At 59.5% G+C, this 18408-nt stretch overlaps 1 protein-coding gene across 1 annotated transcript in view; it reads left to right on the forward strand.

Annotated features, from left to right (window-relative positions):
• CACNA1I (calcium voltage-gated channel subunit alpha1 I) overlaps positions 1 to 17057 on the forward strand; it is a 116490-nt gene extending 99433 nt beyond the window's left edge. The window contains exons 27-36 of the mRNA XM_086402931.1: positions 60 to 193; positions 951 to 1021; positions 4337 to 4415; positions 5105 to 5226; positions 5783 to 6127; positions 6382 to 6528; positions 7512 to 7634; positions 9558 to 9723; positions 11247 to 11446; positions 12703 to 17057. Coding sequence (XP_086259057.1) covers positions 60 to 193; positions 951 to 1021; positions 4337 to 4415; positions 5105 to 5226; positions 5783 to 6127; positions 6382 to 6528; positions 7512 to 7634; positions 9558 to 9723; positions 11247 to 11446; positions 12703 to 13371 — 2056 coding nt within the window. The 3' untranslated portion in view covers positions 13372 to 17057. The remainder of the gene's footprint in view (positions 1 to 59; positions 194 to 950; positions 1022 to 4336; positions 4416 to 5104; positions 5227 to 5782; positions 6128 to 6381; positions 6529 to 7511; positions 7635 to 9557; positions 9724 to 11246; positions 11447 to 12702) is intronic.
• Positions 17058 to 18408: the final 1351 nt, after the last annotated feature.

Genomic DNA, 18408 nt, shown 5'->3' on the forward strand with positions numbered 1-18408 from the left:
AAACTCAAGTGCTTCTCGCCCTGCATCTCACTCCCGCCCTCCTCTGCTCGGCCGCACAGGTGGAACCAACTGGACCTGGCCATCGTGCTGCTGTCGGTCATGGGCATCACACTGGAGGAGATTGAGATCAACGCGGCGCTGCCCATCAACCCCACCATCATCCGAATCATGCGGGTCCTGCGCATCGCCCGGGGTGAGGGTTGGGCGGGGCAGGATGGGGAATAGGAGCCCGTCCTTGACACACACTTGACGCCCCCATGCTGTGTGCCCACACTTGCCCTCGTCCTGACAGCTCTGTACTGCGCCCTGGCATGCCCCCTCCATATAACACCCTGCCCAGTGTGGTCCAGTCTCAGGTGGGGTTGAAAGGACCCCAGGGCAGCCAAGAAGACACTGGGTCCTCACCAGCCTTTCTCCAGCTCTGGCTGGGACACCTTGTCCTTGAAACCCTGTTTGTTCTCCCAGAAGTCTCCCTTTCGCCCCAAGGCTGTCCTCATCCTTGTTTCAAAAAACCTCCTGCCTCTGGCCTCACCCTTCTACCTGCCCCGCCCGTTGCCCCCAGATTCCGAGGTGGTGAGGGATCCCGTGGAGAAACTCAGCAGTCACCCTGGGGCCTCTCCAGCCAGAGAGGAAGGGAGAGACCCAGGGGCCCTCACGCGCTGCTCACTGTGGCCTCATCATGGTGAATTACGTGCCCACGCACACACTTGATATCCGTCTGCTCCCTTGTGCCTGTCCTCCTTCTCTTGGGCTTTTTTACACAGACACCCACCCCAGGGGGGACGTGTTTTTGTGCACCACCCCCATTCATCTGCACCCAGGGGATTGTAGTGTGGCGTCTCGTTCACGCTCCTCCACTTTCTCGCTCTACCGCATTCACATGCACACACACACACAGGCCTGTCCCTGCTGGTCTGGGCTGAGTGGGCCGGGTTGGGTGTTGCCCACAGTGCTGAAGCTCCTGAAGATGGCCACGGGAATGCGGGCCCTGCTGGACACCGTGGTGCAAGCTCTGCCCCAGGTAAGAGCCGCCCCTCGCCCAACCTGGCCGTCATCAGTGTCACGCTGGGCCCCTGGGGGGCATGGGCTGTGACTTCCCTTCTCTCCAGATCTGCCCAAACCGGAGCTGAGGCAGAGTCCTGCCTCCAGAGAAGCAATTGTGAGCTCAGGGCGTGAGAGATGGGCGGGTTCCCATCTACTTCTTCCTTCCTTTCTTGGCTGAGCCCTTGGTCCCTCTCCCCACTCCTGCCCCACCTGCCTGCTCTGTACCCCGCCCTCGGGCTGGACGCTGAGGACCCAGGTTCTGCCCTCAGGAGTCTAGGGGAACGACAGAGGCCTCAGGGCAGTGTGGGGAGAGGCCCGCACATGGGGAATCAGAGAAGGCATAAGGCACTTCGAGCATGACCTTATAGGGCGGCTTGACCTTGTCGGTGGCTTGGTAAGAGGTGGTGATGTGGATAGAGAGGTGACAGGTATGACATTCTAGGAGGGGATAGCATGAGACACTGACCTGGGGGTGGGGACCCTGGGAAGTTAGGAAAGCACCCCCCACCATTGGTGAGGGGAAGGGAGATGGGGTCAGAGCCACAGGGGTGCATCTTCGGTCCTCCTGGGAGCTCTGCAGTCCCAGGCTCCTCCTCCCCTGCTGTCCCAGCTACCGATGACTCCTTTTCTCCCTCCCCTCAGTGCAGCCTCACCTCACTCTGAGGTGAGCCTCATATACATTCATTTATTCACTATGACTCATCTAGTCTTAAGGAACTTCAGCTGTTTTAAGGTAAAAGGCACAGATACAGCATGCTAAAGATGAGGATGAAAGATAAACAGCCCAGGGAAAGTGAAAGCAAATTCTCTCAGGCACTTGGGCTGAGGACGTTGAGTTCCATTCTCAAGTTTGGTGTGAGCTTCCTGGCAGCCTCGTTGCAAAGGGCAAGCGACACAGCAGACAGCCGGTCTGGATGGAAAGCAAGGGCTTTCATTCAGAGAGCTGTGGTCTTTCCTAACATGAAATTCCTTTGGAGGGATTTGTCACATGGGAGATGGGGGTGAGTTCTGGGCAGATAGTAAATGGGTTGGAGACCAGACTCAAGCCTCCCTGAAAGTCAAAGTGTTAGTCACTCAGTCGTGTCCGACTCTTTGCAACCCCATGGATTGTAACCCACCAGGCTCCTGTGTCCATGGAATTCTCCGGGCAAGAATACTGGAGTGGGTAGTCATTCCCTTCTCCAGGGGATCTTCCCGACCGAGGGATCAAATTCAGGTCTTCTGTGTTGCAGGCAGATTCTTTACCATCTGAGCCACCAGGGAACCTATGGTCAAAGCCTAGTGCCCTGTGAGAGCCTGGGGACGAGGTGCCTTTATTTTTCTTGCCTGTGAAATTGGGGCGAGGGATGGTGGTAGCAGTAGTTCCTATCTCAAAGGGTTGTTGTGAGGTTTAAAATAGTTAAAGCTTGTAAAGCACTGGATCATAAGCAGCACCGTGGAAGAGTCCGCTAAGGACAGGAATGGGGGTGGCAAGTGTGTGCCCCCCGCCTGCCTGGCCTCCTGGCCCTTTCCCCTCTCCCTTTCCCCTTGTTCTGACCCTTGGGCATCCTAACCCTACGTTGGTATGGGGCACATGGAGATGCCTAGGAAGTCCCAGCTTCAGGTAGGAGACATGGAATAGTAATTACAACTACTTTAAGAGATGTGTGTGCCTAGAACCATGTGGTATTGGGGTGAGGGCTTACCCCTCAAAATCTATTAGCTGATCCTGGACATTTCCTTGGTTCTTTGTAAAGTGACAGGAAAACGAAACCTCAGCCCTTTCCTTCCAGGCTTTGTCTCAGGCACCCAGAGAGGAGGCCTGAGGGAAGGCTTCTCAGAGGAGGTGACCCATGATCCGGGTATTGAGGGGTGGGGAGTAGGCATTTTCTAGGCAAAGGCAGAGAGAAGGTCTTCCTGGCAGACAAAACAGAATATGCAAATGGGGTCTGTTCTCTGTGTGGCTGGAGTCTGGAGTTGGGTGATCAGTCTGGGAGGGGTCCACAGGGCTGGACCCCAGCAGCTGGGGCCTCACACCTGGCCTCAGAGGTGCTCAGTGAGAGCTTGTCTCTTTAATAAAAAAGCATCATTTAATTAGACTCTGTTGGTGTGATTGTGGCGCAGCTCAGAAGGAAACCCTTGTCTGGAGTAGAGAAACATTAGGAGCCCGTGATTAACACGGTTTACTTTTCAGCAATTAACACGAACATCCTCAGATTCCATTCATGCAGGTCTCTGAGGGTTCTCAGAGACACTTCCTTTCTAGGGCAAGAACATGTTGGAACCTTATCTTACCCATAACATGAGTTAAAGGTGGTCTCTGGCCTACAGATAGACTTGAAATAGGTTTGAAATCTGCGATATTTTTCTCCCACCGGAGCTGTGGGAGGGGGGTGGCTGGGTCTGCAGGAGGCTTCTGGGGGGCCCAGTCTTGCATGATTCCTATATTCACGCCTTTCTGGGGCCAGAGCTCGTGCTGACCCAAGGAAGCAGATCTGAATTACTCCAGCCATGCCCCTGCTCTCCAGGACTTCCTAGACTGGCAGAGACAGTGACAGGGATACACCAGTTACACTCACGCTGTAAGACTGAATCCCTGTCTGTCTGAAGGAATTCAGGCAGGCTTCATGAAGGAGGTAGCATTATTGATGTAACTTCCTTTTCTCCCTCTCTACATTCATCTGTGGGATGGTACTGACCACACACAGGTGTAGAAGCTGTGTGCAGAGACCCTGGGGCCAGCCTGCTAGGCTTGACCCCAGTCCTACCACTACTAGCGATGTGGTCCTGGGCAAGGACTTCACCTCTCAGGACATCTGTTTAATCACTTGAAGAATGGGGGTAAAAGAGAGTCCATAGATCATTGTGTGCAGCCATGACTAAGGAATGCTTGAAATCGGACTGCTCATAGGAAGGGCGTCATGCTCAGTCACTTCGGTCCTGTCTGACTCTTTGCAACCTCATGGACTATAACTCACCAGGCTCCTTTATCCGTGGGATTCTCCAGGCAAGAGTACTGGAGTGGGCTGCCTTTTCCTAACCAGGGGAACTTCCTGACTCAGAAATCGAACCCACATCTCCTGTGGCTCCTGCACTGCAGGCGGATTCTTTACCACTGAGCCACAGGGGCCACCAGTAAGGGCTTCACACGTGTCTTGTGCCCTGTGCTGGACCTGGCCGGCCCTCCAGGAGGTGGGGCAGGGGTGGCCGACACGGACACAGAGCCTGCCCTGACCTTCAGGCTGGCCCTTTGCCTGGAGCCTGCCGTGCCCCCTCCCCGGACCCTGCCCAGCCCCACCCGCTGTCCCCACAGGTGGGCAACCTGGGCCTCCTCTTCATGCTGCTCTTCTTCATCTACGCCGCCCTGGGAGTGGAGCTCTTCGGGAAGCTGGGTGCGTGATGCTGAAGCCGACCTGGGGGGTGGGCTATGGAACAGGTCTGGTAGTGGAGGGAGGGTCCCGGCAGGGTGGGGAGGCCTGAGACACCCTCCCCCGAACAGACTGTCATGCCACGGTCTCTGTGATGGGGAAATGTTCCCACAGCGAGCCTTTGGGGGCTGGATGGGTGACCCTCCGCCATCCATACCCCGCTCCCAGCGTGAATAGAGGCTTTGGAGAGATGCTCGCCTGGGTCCATGGGCAATCCCATACCTGTGCAGTGGACCCCCCACTTGGAGCCCCCCTAGCTGTCTGACCTCTCAGGGATGCCCCTTCCAGTGCCACCTGCCAGTGCCTATCCCCAGTCACTGCCATCCCAGTAGGCAGAGTGGACAGGGCCCAGACTGAGGGCAACGCAGCCCACATCCAGGCAGCCTTGCACAGGGCCAGCTCCAGCAAGCCGGGCTCCTCTGGGCATGAGCCCTTACCTACCTTAGCCCAACTTCTCCCTCAGAAATTGATACTGGGTGGAGCAAGGAGCCAGGCTCACCTGAGCTTGAGTCTCCACCAGCATGCCACCTCTCTGAGCCTCAGTCTCTCCATCTGTGGGCGTGCACAGGCCGCACACGCCTCTGAGGTTATCTGAGATAAGGCTGAGAGGCAGCAGCGCAGGGCAGGCCAGGCTGACCCCACTCTCCTTCCAGTCTGCAACGACGAGAACCCTTGTGAGGGCATGAGCCGGCACGCCACCTTCGAGAACTTCGGCATGGCCTTCCTCACGCTCTTCCAGGTCTCCACTGGCGACAACTGGAATGGGATCATGAAGGTACACGTGGTGGGCAGGGGAGGGAGAGTCAGGCTGCATTCTGCCTGCCCAGTGGCTCGTCGCACACGGAGGGTGTGCAGGGCACAGAGACGCGGGGGTCCACCCACGGCCCTGGGGCACAGCAAGGTGGACATGAGGCCAGAGCGGGTTTTCTGTCCGCCCTGAATGCTGTGCTGGGATCAGGGCTCAGAATCTAGGGGACAGGACTCTGCTTGGGGCCAGAGGGGGTGCTGGGGTCCCGAGCCCAGGGACTCCAGGCGCCACTGCTCTGACGCTGAAGCCAGCCTAGGGGGTGGGCTATGGAACAGGTCTGGTAGTGGAGGGAGGGTCCCGGCAGGGTGGGGAGGCCTGAGACACCCTCCCCCGAACAGACTGTCCCTTGGCTTGGGCTTCACTGTCCATCACCCAGCACGGGTTCCCTGGCTCTGGCCTGCAGTTCAGCCTGGGCTGGGTGGAGAGGGGCCTCATGAGGACAGAGATGCGGCCTGTGTCCCAGACCCCCGGGCCTCGTGGCTAGCTCCCTGCTGCATCCCTCTCTCCCCCGTCCTCGGTGCAGGACACGCTGCGGGACTGCACGCACGACGAGCGCAGCTGCCTGAGCAGCCTGCAGTTCGTGTCACCGCTCTACTTCGTCAGCTTCGTGCTCACGGCCCAGTTCGTGCTCATCAACGTGGTGGTGGCCGTGCTCATGAAGCACCTGGACGACAGCAACAAGGAGGCCCAGGAGGACGCTGAGATGGACGCCGAGCTGGAGCTGGAGCTGGCTCACGGCCTGGGCCCCAGCCCGCGGCCACCGGCCAGTGCCCCGGGGGCGCCCGCACCCGCCCACGGGCCAGGAGGGGCGGCCGGCGAGGGTGATCCCGAGGGCCGCCTGCACCGAAGCTGCTACTCGCCAGCCCAGGTGGGCGGGGCCCGGAGAGGGCAGCGGGGTTGCTGAGGGCTGGGAGGACAGCTGGGCTGGCGGGGGGGCTCGGGCAGAGAGCTCTGTCATTCCGGGCCCCGCTTGCTCAGCTCCGTTTCAGGGGCGACCCTGTGATGTGGGGTCGGGCCCAGGCCACGGGCGGAGAACCAGGAAGGCAGCCCGTGCCCGCCCACCCGGCCATCCCGAGCTGGCCGATAATCCCACCTGTCCCCACCCCGTCCCCGTCCGCCTAGGAGAACCTGTGGCTGGACAGCGTCTCTTTAATCATCAAGGACTCCTTGGAGGGGGAGCTGACCATCATCGACAACCTGTCCGGGTCCATCTTCCACCACTACTCCTCGCCGGCCGGCTGCGAGAAGTGTCACCACGACAAGCAGGAGGTGATGACAGCGCCCCAGGGGAGCTGGGGCCTCGGGGTTGGGGGGTGGCTCCAGTCCTGGTGGAGGGCCAGCCTGAGGGGCGAGCTGCTCTGGGTGGAAGCCCGCCAGGGCCTACTTGATCAAGGCTGGTCCCATGGGGCTGTGGTGGACAGGCCTCCTCCCTGAGCCCAGCCTGGCCTGATCCTCTGCTCGGTCCAGGCCTGTGCTGTGGCCTCAGGAGCTGCGAGGCCCCGCTCTGGGCCTGTACACAGCAGGTGCTCAGAAAGGGTGGCTGCCCACTGTGGTGGTGCGCTGCGGGTGCCAGCAGGAAGCCCAGGTGTCACCTCTGGTGCAGTGTGCCTTTTCTGTGACGTCAAGGGGTCACCCAGGACCATCGTTCCAGAGCTCAAGGCCTGAGCACCCCAGAGCCTCTTCCCAGGGCCCCTGTCCTGGTTCCAGGGCTCAGCCCCAACCTCCCCAGGTGGGGTTTCCCTGATGGGCGCCGCAGGGCATCCGTGGCCTTGGGCCTGTCTTGTGCAGGCTCAGGCGGGCCCTGTCCCCTCTCCCCAGCCACGTGGGGCCCTGAGCACCTCCCTAGGAGTGGCCAGCCCCCAGGGATCCCCTTTAGCCTGAGGTGACTTCAGACTCCCCAAGGCCCTAGGGGCTCACAAGCACCCCCAGCCCATGAGGGCAGCCTGCACAGAGCCACAGGTGAGTCATTCCCAGCAGCCTTGAAGGGCACTTGGTCTGCTTGGACCAGCTTTGGTTCACAGCCCTCAGCAGCTCACCTGCCCGCTGGCCCAGCTTAGGCCCAGCACTCTGCCGTCTGTGACATCCTCGGGTCGTCTCCCATTCCCAGCCCAGGCTAGGTCCCTGCACAGGATGGACGTGCCATCTGTGCTCAGATCTCTTGCCCTCTCTGACCACTGCCCTGTGTCTCTCTGGAGGACCCCTGCCCCACCGCAGCCCCAGAGGTGACACGAGGTGGCCCGCTCTCCCTGCAGGTGCAGCTGGCCGAGACGGAGGCCTTCTCCCTGAACTCAGACAGGTCCTCGTCCATCCTGCTTGGCGATGACCTGAGTCTGGAGGACCCTGCAGCCTGCCCTGTCGGCCCCAGGGACAGCAAGGTGAGCACAGTGGGCTCCTGGGCAGGTGGATCTGAACTTGCAGCCTGGCCTCTGCCTGCCATGCTGGGACACTGCCCCTTCCTGGCGCACCATTTAAGTGGCACCTGCTGCATGCTGGGCCCTCATCTCCTGTTGGTCAGATGAGGGCTGGGGACAGAGAGGTGGAGTGATTTACCTGAAGTCACACAGCAACAAGCCAGAGCTCCAGTCACAGCATCCAAGTGGCCCTGGCCACTCACTGTAGCTTTGGATGTTTTTGCTCCACTGGGAGTTGTCCCTGGTGGGCACACTTTACGGGGGCACCGGGGGAGGCTGGAGAGTCTCAACAGGTGCAGGCACCTACTGTGTGCCCTTTGTCTGCACTCAGTGTGCCCGCCCCCCAGCTCTGTGCGTTGGGGGTAATGTGACTCCATTCCACAGGCCAGGGCATGAGGGCTCTGAGAGGTGAGGTGGCTTGTCCTGTCGCATAGCTGGGCACAGTCCCCAACCTCTGCCCTCGAGGTGGTCAGTCTAGGGGAGGCCAGGAGGGCTGGAAGGGCTGCTCTGTTGATCCTGCAGACTCAGGCAGGGGAGGTCTGCCGCAGGGCTTGTGACCTGGAGGCAGAGTCGTTCTTTTTTTTCTTTTTTAAAGTATTTATTTCTTTATTTGGATTCCCTGGTGACTCAGATGGTAAAGAGTCTGCCTGCAATGCGGGAGACCCAGGTTCAATCCCCGGGTTGGGACGATCCCCTGGAGAAGGAAATGGCAACCCACCCCAGTACTCTTGCTTGGAGAATTCCACGGACGGAGGAGCCTGGTGGGCTCCAGTCCATGGGGTCGCAAGGAGTGGGACATTTGGGTCTGAGTTGTGGCATTCAGGGTCTTCACTGCATCGTGTGTGGTCTTTTGTTGCGGCACACGGACTCTCTCGTTGTGCTGTGCGTGGTCCCAGTAGTTGCATCAGGGGGCTTAATTGCTCCGAGGCATTCTAGTCGTGCTTGCCCAGGCTGGGGGAGGTGCGAGAGCCCCCGGCCCAAGGTGGGTATGCAGTGGGCCTCCCCTAAGAGAGTCTCTTTCCCCCTGACCCCTGGCGCAGCCTGGATTTGGCACCACCGCCCCCAGGGCTGTCCTCCATCAGCTCCAGGAAGGCGGGGATGGGGGGAGTGGATCTTGCTGGCCCCTTCTGTCCCCCTCTGACAGCTGACAGCCCCTGTCCCCCGCTGCCACCAGCCCCTTCCTGCATCTCCTGTACCCCTGCACTATTTTCCCACACAGGATGTTGGGGTGCAGTTTCTAGGGTCTGGTGGTGTTGGTGGGTGCTGTTTTATTAGGACTCAAATAATAGTTCATAGGGGGCTCATCTATCTTGGAGGGGGCATAGAGGCAGCTTTTGAGACACATACTGTTCAGAGGTAACCTTGGGCTGCAGGGTTGAAGAAGGGCAGGGCTCAGGGAGTGCCAGGAAGGAGAGCTGGTTGCCAGAAGGAGTGGTTCCTCTCTCATTTATGGATGTGGAAACTGAGGCTCAGCCACAGGAAGGGACCTGCCCAGGGTCACGCTCACAAGGAGGCTTTGAAGCTGCTTGGTCTGTCTTCTGGTGCCTTCACCAGCCTAGGCTTGGCCTTTTTGCTGGCCAGGGTCTGTACCACTTGGCTACAGAGACAAAGAAGAGCCTCAAGAGTCTCAGGGTCACAAGGGGAGTGAGTGGGGGAATTGCTACCTGCCTGGGACATCAGAGAGGGCTTCTTGGAGGTGGGGTCCTTTTACCTCCAGGAGGTTTTGGAAGATGATGATCGCTGGCCAGGTGAAGGAGGGGAGGAGAAGGCCGTCCCAGGCAGTGAGAGCAGCGAAGCAAAGGGGTGTAGAGCAGGGGCATGAAGGCAGCTATGGTGGGCTGTTCCCCCCTCCACCATCCTGCCCCTTCCACCTCCCTTTTCCTGTAGGGCGAGCCTGACCCGCCTGAGCCCATGCAGGTAGGGGACCTGGGCGAATGCTTCTTCCCCTTACCCAACACGGCCGTCTCATCGGGTCCGGAGAACTTCCTGTGCGAGATGGAGGCCATCCCATTCAACCCCGTCCAGTCCTGGCTGAAACACGAGAGCAGCCAAGGTGAGGGTGGGAGCCCTGCCAGCTCCCATGGCCCTGATCTTGGGTGTTGGCTTCAGAGGGAACTGGCTGAGATTTTTCCTGAGTAATTTTGCCTAGACTATTACATCGAGTCCAGAAAGAACCAGATGGTTAATTGACAATAAAAGATAGGAATCTCAGGCCTGATAGAACAATGACAAAAGACCAGGAGCCAAATAATACAGAGAGATGAGGTCATAATTATACCGAAAATCTGGGCTAATGGATGATTCATGCTGAGTGTCCTGGGAGCTGTGGTGAAAAAGGAAACAGGTTGGCACACACAGCTCTCATCAAGCAGAAGGCAAGCTGCCTAATTATTGAAGCGTTTTTCTAGAGCTGAATTTGAGAGGTGTTTATCCCACAAGATCGTCATACAAGGTGATGCTGAACAGCAGATGCCTGTGGTCCTCAATAGCTCTTTCATACAAAGCCCTACCCTCAGCGTCTTCTGTTTGCACTTTGGGCTTGTGGCTGGGCTCTGGGCTTGAGGACAGAGGACTCAATTGACTGGTCCATCACAGGTTCACCTTCACCTCCAGTCTCTCTGGAAGGTGATGGAATCTGGCTTCATAGTCCCAGCTGGGGAAGGGGGGCAGAAAGATGAACTCGTTGGAAGAGCGGCCCTGAGATCCTGAGCCCACCCCATGTACTCTTCTGGGAGGGGCCTTGGCCTTGAGCACCTTCCAGGAGCTAAAGGTGGAGTGACTCTTCCGAGGACTTTCCTAAAGCTGACGGCCTCTGGCCTGGATATGATGGCTGAGGTGCCAAGACCCCAGACCTCCTGAATCAAAAGTTAGGGCACAGGACCGAAGAGCCATTCTGATCAGATGAAGTCCCATCTTCTTTACCTAACCTTTCATTAGCATTTTTCTTTAAATAAGATGCCAAAGATGAGGAATCCCCCTTACCTGGGGACATTCGAGCTTCCATCCTCATCCTGGAAGCCACTGAGGGGACCATGGGCAGAAGTTGCTTCCTCCCACCTGCAGAACTGCCCTCATCTCCACCTCACCTTCTCTTTGCCCCCTCCATCCCCAGCACTCTGTCTGCTCTGCTGTCCAGCGTGGTGCCCACCTGTGTGCTGTCCTTGGGTGGGGGGCCCCAGGCCTGGCCATGCCCTGAGGGTGTCAGCACTGTGGAGTGAGTGTCTTAGTGAGCGCTGCTGTTCATGGGGCTTGAGCTCCATAGCTGCCTCTTGCTCTTACAGCCATGTCTCCACTCCTCTAGGTGGGCAGCTGGTCCCCATTTAAAGAGGAAGGAACCTAGGGGGCCTTGAGCCTGGGTCTGCTTGGCTCCAGAAACTGCCATCGCCCAGTGCCCGTCCTCCCAGGGCTCACAAGGCAGGCTCAGTGTTTCTTGCTCTCACGATGGACTCTGAGGCTCAGAGAGGGAGGCTTGCCCATGGAGTCACAGCCAGTTTGTCAGGGGGCCCTTCCTGCCAGCCGACCCTCAGGGGCCTGCCAGCCTGAGCCTGCTCCCCTGTCCCTCTCCTCCCTCCCCAGCAGTGCCCCCGAGCCCCTTCTCCCCGGATGCCTCCAGCCCGCTCCTGCCCATGCCGGCCGAGTTCTTCCACCCTGCCGTGGCCGCCAGCCAGGAAGGGCAGGAGAAGGGCGCCGGATCCCGGACCCTCCCCAAGATCGCCCTGCAGGGCTCCTGGGCCTCCCTGAGGTCGCCGAGCGTCAACTGCACCCTCCTTCGACAGGTACGGTCCCTCCGGGCTCTGAGAGCTCTCCTGTCAGGGGACATGTGAGGGGGCGTCTTGAAATCCAAGGTGAGGGAGGAGGGAACGGGCCCAACCAAAGGCACCAGGCAGGGCGGTGCCAGGGACACTTGGGAAAGAGGGGCATAGTGGGAGCCTGGAGGGAGGAGGTGACACTAGAGGCTGATGAAGTGGACAGGGCTGGGTCCTAGGGCATCTGGGGACAGCAGAGTGTGGGGAGTGCCCAGGTTGGGGGCCCTGGAGGAAGACCTGGGCTCTAGCTTGAGGGGACAGGGAGGAGGGGGTGTTAGGAGTCATTGCAGGGTTTGGGGGTGGGGTGAGGGGGTTGGCATGTGATTGCTAGGAATGGAGGTCTCGGTCTGTGAGGCCGCCTGTATTGAATTGGCCAGGGCTACCACCTGGGCACCCCTCAGGGCACAGAGCAGAAGGGTCTGCAGACCTGACATCCCTGGTCTGGGGGTGTGGATTGGGGGCAGCGGGGGCAGGGGGAGGGGACCAGGTCTCAGGGAGAGGCACAGTGAGGCACAGGGAGAGGCATAGTCAGCCCAGGGCTCTTGCAATTACTTGTTCGTCCAGTGACTGTTGACCCCAGCTCCCGCCAGCCAGGCTACAGCCGGCTGCAGGGTGAAAAAATCCCTGCCTTCTGGGGGGTTTACCGTTTAGTGTGTAGCAGGGATGTGCCAGGAGAGATGATCAGAATAAATGCAGGGAAAGTATAGTGTGTTTGGCAGTGATGTGGGCCAGGAAGAATGCTGCGGGGGAGAGGGGAGGGAGCTGGTGGGGGAGTGGGGTGCTGACAGTTCAGGTGGAGGGACTGGGAGGGCAGTGAGTGGTGACACAGGTGTATCAGGGAAGAGCTTTCCAGGCAGAGGTGGGGGTGGGGGTGCGGGGTGGGGTGGGAGGAGCCAGGCGAGTAAGGGGGGAGGGAGGTCAAGAGGGATGGGGTGGGGCCCAAGGGCTTTTCCTCCCAGTGAATTGGATCCTCCTCTGCTGGGTGCCTGACTGGGGTCTGAGCAGGATGACGCTGGTGGCACACTGAGGGCCAGGCAATGGGGTGGGGTGGGGCCCAGTTGGAAGCTGCTGCAGGGACCACCAGGAGGGCCACCCTGCAGCTCAGACAGCCGGAAAGCCTCGCCAGGCCCGGTGTGTTCCTGAGGGGTCGGAGGGGCTTGAGGGGGTGCCCATCGGGGGAGGGGAGCACCGGGCAGCACCCCCATCCCCTGTGGCCCTCCCCGCAGGCCACGGGGAGCGACACGTCGCTGGAGGTCAGCCGCAGCAGCTCGGCGGGCAGCCTGCAGACCACGCTGGAGGACAGCCTGACCCTGAGCGACAGCCCGCGGCGAGGGCTGGGGCTGCCCGCGTCCGTCCCGGGGCCCCGCGCCGGCCCGTCGCCCGCCGCGCGCCGCCGCCCGAGCCCACGGGGCCGGGGCACGTTCAGCCTGCGCGGGCTGCGGGCGCACCAGCGCAGCCACAGCAGCGGGGGCTCCACCAGCCCGGGCTGCACGCGGCACGACTCCATGGACCCCTCGGACGAGGAGGGCGCGGGCGGCCGGGCCGGCGGGGGCTGCGGGGGCGCGGGCAGCGAGCACTCGGAGACCCTCAGCAGCCTCTCGCTCACCTCCCTCTTCGGGCCACCGCCCCCGCCGCCCGGCCTCCCGCCCGCGCGCCGGTTCAGCAGCGCCAGCAGCCTGGCCGCCGGGCCCGGCCGCCCCCGCGCCGCCGCCGCCCCCGGGCCCCGCGGCCTGGCCCGCAGCCCATCCTGGGCCGCCGCCGATCGCTGCAAGGACCCGCCGCGCCCGGCTGAGCCGGCGGCTCCCCGGGACCCCGAGGCGCCTGAGCCACAGCCCCCGCCGCCGCCGCCGGGGGAGCCGCCGTCCGGGGACGCCGCGAGCCAGGGGAGGAGATGAGGGCCGCCGCCCGCCCGCCCCGTTTCACTTCTTTACCTCAGGAGCCAGGGGCAGACAGCAATACTTCGTCCAGTCTACCACCTGGACCTGGGCGCCGCGCCGGGGGGCCGCCGTCGGGGCGGGAGGAGCAGGCCCCCCCACGCCCGCCCGGTAGCCGAGGCTCAGAAGGGCCCAGCGGAGGTCCTGCCTGTGTGTATACGTGTATACATATGCATATACATAGAGAGAGACAGACATATATATTTATTTTTTCTACCGAGAGCTTATGACTTCCAGAAAGTGCTAAAGTTGAGCATAGCCGGTGGGGGCCCACTCCGGGGGTACTGGCGGCTGGAATTTCTGGTGTCTCCCTCCCGGGTTGAGAGTGGCTTGGAGAGGGCTCTCAGGCCTCTGAGGGTCCCTACCGTGGCTGGGGAGACAGGCCCAGAAGAAGAGGTGGAATTCAGGGTGCATTTTTTTTTCCTTTAAAGAAGAAACGCTGCTAAGATCCCACCCCTCTACATGTTGGGGTGTCTGTCTTGTTCCTGACCGTCTAGCTGTTGTGACAGTCCTTCATAGATGCCCCAGAGCACACAAACTCTCTTAGTCAACCAGTTAGATGTCTTTCTTTAGAAAAACCAGGGGTGAGTCCTGGTATTACTTTAAGGACAGCGGTGGGGCTGTAAAGTGGCTCCACGACTGGGCAGGGTTGGGGGGCCTCACCTTTAGGTGAGGTTCCAGGGGCTTTTGCCCCCAAGGAGCTGAGAGCAGCAGGGCTGCAGGAAGGAGAGGGACGGTGAAGGTATTAAGCAGATGAGATGTTTGGAGGTCATATGCTGGTCGGGCTGCCCCCCAGGGCTCCTGGGTTCTGACAATCAGTGGCCGGTTACTTATTGCCTTTTACCCCCAGCCCGGGGTGGACCCTGAGCCACGGCCATTGCTGGAGGTTGTACACACCCCTCCACTCCCTGTCCCCTGACCAACTCTGCTCCCTGCCCCCCATCCTCCATGGAGTTCAGGGTAAAATAGATCTGACAGGACCCTAAGTAGGGGTGGGGGTAGCTGCCTGGGCCCTGGGATCAGCCCTGGGCCCTGCACCTTCCCACGCCCGCCTGGCACCTGGAGACCCACATCCCCACATCCTCTCTCCCTGCTGCCTGCCTCTAAGTCTCTGTTTTATTCCCCTTCCCAGCTTTCCCAAAGCTGCAATACTTCTCAAATGGGTTCCCAGATGGGTATTTATTTGAATAGACTTGCATTTATCAGATGGGTATTTATTTGAATAGTTGTGCATTTATTTCAGTACTTATTAGAAAAAAAAACCCCAGTACATTGGACCCATGACATCACAGACATAGTGCTCAGATCAGGGCTGGGTTTTGAGCAGTGAATGGACTTGAAGTCATTTTGAGGAAGAAGGCTGGGTCATAGTGATGCAGTGATCTGCAGACACGCAGAGGTTGTGGGGTGGGAAATGCCGAAAGCTGGGGACTCACCGCCCTTCAGCAATAACCAGGCCCTCTGCCGGTGTGAGAGCCTCTCAAAGGCTTTGGCTGGCCCCGCTGAGGGGCCCTTGACCTTGTTCCCCAAACCTGACCTTAAAGAGTTTGGCTTTGGGCTGGGCAGATGGGTTCGGGAGAAGGGTCTTCTTGACAGGCTGTGGGTCTTCTAGGTGGCAGAGGGACCCCTGGGGTCTGGGCATCGTGCAAAGGGAGGAGGTAATGTGGCCTGCAAAGCCTTTCCCCAAGAGCTGGTAGGGGGAAGGGTTGTTTGGTCCACTTCACACCTGAGGAAGCCAAGGTCCACCCCAGGGGGTGAAGGGGCCACCCTAGGACCCTCAGAACCCGGGGAGCAAAGAGGCTGGGGCCCTGTGGGCAGCCAGCCCCTGAGTACCTGAAATGTGAAACAGGGACCCTGTGTTTCAAAGCAGGTGGATTCAGAAAGTCACAGCCGGGCTGCAGGCCTCTCTGCTGGCAGTGGGGGAGTTGGGCCATCTTGGTGGTCAGTCCTGGACTTGCCCCTGAGCCTCTGGAGCCTCCCTCTCCTCACCTGAAAGTGTGATGGTGGGCAGTCCTCTTTGAGGGGTCGCTGTGAGGCCACACAAGGCGGTGCCTACACGCTCTGCACTCTCCCAGGTGGCAGCCTCCAGGGGAGGGGCTGGCTGGGCCTGGGGTCATGTCCCCTCCTGCCCCCCAGGGGCCCATTGGCTGGAGGTGGAGGCTGGGCCCTAGTCCTGAGCTGCTTGCTCCAGAGAGCCTTGCACTGGCTGCCCTGGCCATGCTGGTGGTTTCATCACGGGGGTGCTTGCTTGTCTGGGGAAAAAGAGGGCGTGGGTAGCCTGCTGGGCTCTGCCTCACCCTCCCTCCGTGAGCCACGCTGGCCCCAGCAATCGAGGTGGAGGGGAGGCCGCACACACAGTAGCTGTGCCCGACAACGTGTTCCTGGAGGGACGTGTGTGCCAGGGGCTGGAAGATGGCTAGTGGGGCCTGGGAGGCCCGTGTGGAGGGTGGGTGGGATTCAGGGGATGGCATCTGACTCCGGTCAGCAGCTCCCGTTTTCTGGGCTCAGGTGTCGTCGGGAGGCCCTGAGCCGCGTGCACTGCTGCTCCACGCGCAGACCAGGGAACTGACTTTCCTGATGTCACCAGGTTATCAGTGGCTGGGCAGGGAACACATCTCCGGTGTGTCTGACATAAAGCCATCCTTTTACTGGGATCTGTGTGACCTCAGAACAAGCAGACACGTGGGAAGAGTGATCCAGCCGTCACCTGAGTGATGGTGGGAGGTCTGGTCAGAGAGGGATATGTCTCAGAGCTGAACACAGAAGATAGAAGCTTTGCCTGAGGGAGTCGTGAGAGATGGGCTTGTTCCTGGAGGGCCTCAAATGCTGAACCCAGGCACTTGGTCCTGTTCCTGGGAGTTACAGGTGATAGGGGACCAGGGAAGCTGTGGTTGGCTGGCCAGGAGAAGCCCAAATGGCTAAGGGTTGGGTGATTAGCCCCTTTGCCCTCTCTGATCCTGCGGCCTGTCTATCACAAAAGCACAAACCTACCCTAACCCACGTGGCCTGGCCCTGAGGAGAGTGGGGACCCTGGTGCTGGACACCCCAAGCTGTGTGTTTGCAGATCTCTGCAGGATGGTGGCTGGCAGGCACCTCAACACCTATACAAAGGGACCCAAGACCAGATGGGACATGGCCTGCCCTGGCCAAACCCTTTTCCTGTCTCCTGCCAGGCCTTCTCCTGCACCAGGCAGCCCCCTAAAAGTGGACCAAATGTGCACAGTATCAGCCTGTCTGCCTGTCTTCCCCCCACAAATCTTCCCACTGGAGCTTTCTGTTTCCAGGGCCACCTCTGGCCCCCTTTGCTGCGCTGTGTAAGGGCTTGGGGTCTTAGAAACCGCTGTTTAGCCCAGATACACATACTCTTTTTTGTCTTTGTGCAATAATCAGTGTTCCTGGCGGAGCCTGGGCTGAGCCAGGGTTTGAGGAGGAGACAGAGGCCGCCTCCTCCTGGAAGCCCTCCACCCAGCCCTGCTGCTGTGACTATCGCACTCCCAGTCGCTGTACAGTTTCTATGGTGTGAATAAACTTCCCTCCTAGTTGCTGATGGCGCTGGTACCTACTGGCCCAGACGGCCTGGGGTAGAGAAAACAAGTGGCAGCCGCCACCAGTGTTGTTTTGAATAAAACCCGAAGCCTATTTCAGAATTTTTCTGTGTGTCTGGGCTGTTCTTTCCCTAGTGGCATGGGTGTTGTACTGGGGGGTTTCCCGCTGGGGGGTGGGTGGGCGTGGTGGTGGTGATGTGTTTATTATGCCCAGGCTGCGGGGCCTGGGGTGTCTGGGACCTAGAGACACGGATGGAAGTTTCTCTCCTGGCTTGGGTGTGGGTCGGGGGCTGCTGGGCTGGGGAGGAAGCAGAACCTGGCTCTTTAGTGAAGATGCTGGACCTGGGTGAGAAAGTAACAAGAAAGAAGTCATCTACCTACCTGGCACTGTTACCTAAAGTCATACTGTGGGTATTTTCAGGACTCTTGGTTCAGTTCAGTTCAGTTCAGTCACTCATTCGTGTCCGACTCTTTGCGACCCCATGAACCGCAGCATGCCAGGCCTCCTTGTCCATCACCAACTCCTGGAGCTTACTCAAACTCATGTCCATGGAGTCGGTGATGCCATCCAACCATCTCATCCTCTGTCATCCCCTTCTCCTCCTGCCTTCAATCTTTCCCAGCATCAGGGTCTTTTCCAATGAGTCAATTCTTCGCATCAGGTGGCCAAAGTATTGGAGCTTCAGCTTCAGCATCAGTCCTTCCAATGAATATTCAGGACTGATTTCCTTTAGGATGGACTGGTTGGATCTCCTTGCTGTCCAAGGGACTCTCAAGAGTCTTCTCCAACACCACAGTTCGCAAAGGACAAAAATCCAACTCAAATGAGTTTGAAAGAAAAAGCTGGAAGAGAGGAAAGGAAGGCAGGGAGAAAAGAGAGAAATAAGATGAAAGTAACTTGGTGGCTCCAGTAGCTAGAAAGCCCAGAGGTAGAGTCAGCTTCAGGTGCAGTTGGATCAAGGGCTCCAACTAGGTTGCTAGGACGAGGTCTCTCTCTACCTCTTGTCTCTACTTCCTTCTGAGTTTACCTCCCTCCTCTCCGAGTGGCCACCAGAAGCCCAGGCTTGGGGCCTATCTGCCCATCCCCAGATGAAGGAGGGCGTCTCTCCCTGACAGTCTGGCAAAGTTCATGGACTCTCATAGGTTGACTGGGGTACGTGCCATGCTCTGATTGGCCAGGTCTGAACTCTGGGATCCAGGGATGGGGGTGACCCACCGGCATCATGGTCTGAGAGCAAGAAAGGGAGAAACTGTCAAGGAGAACCACTGTGTGCTTGTTGGAAGGAGGGGCTGAAGGCTGGACACGCAGAGAAACCTGGGCGGCCTCTCCTCCGGCTAAGCTGCGTGCGGCCTCATCCCTGGGAAGGGTGCTCTCATCACTGTCCCTCAGATCAGACCAGGGACCCAGAGAGGTCCAGAGACTGAGCACCTGGACATCTATAAGCTATGGGAG

The sequence above is a fragment of the Bos grunniens genome, chromosome 5 (assembly GCF_055505025.1).
Source record: "Bos grunniens cultivar Pamir isolate PY7600 chromosome 5, Bosgru_T2T1.0, whole genome shotgun sequence".
Lineage (NCBI taxonomy): Eukaryota > Metazoa > Chordata > Mammalia > Artiodactyla > Bovidae > Bos > Bos grunniens.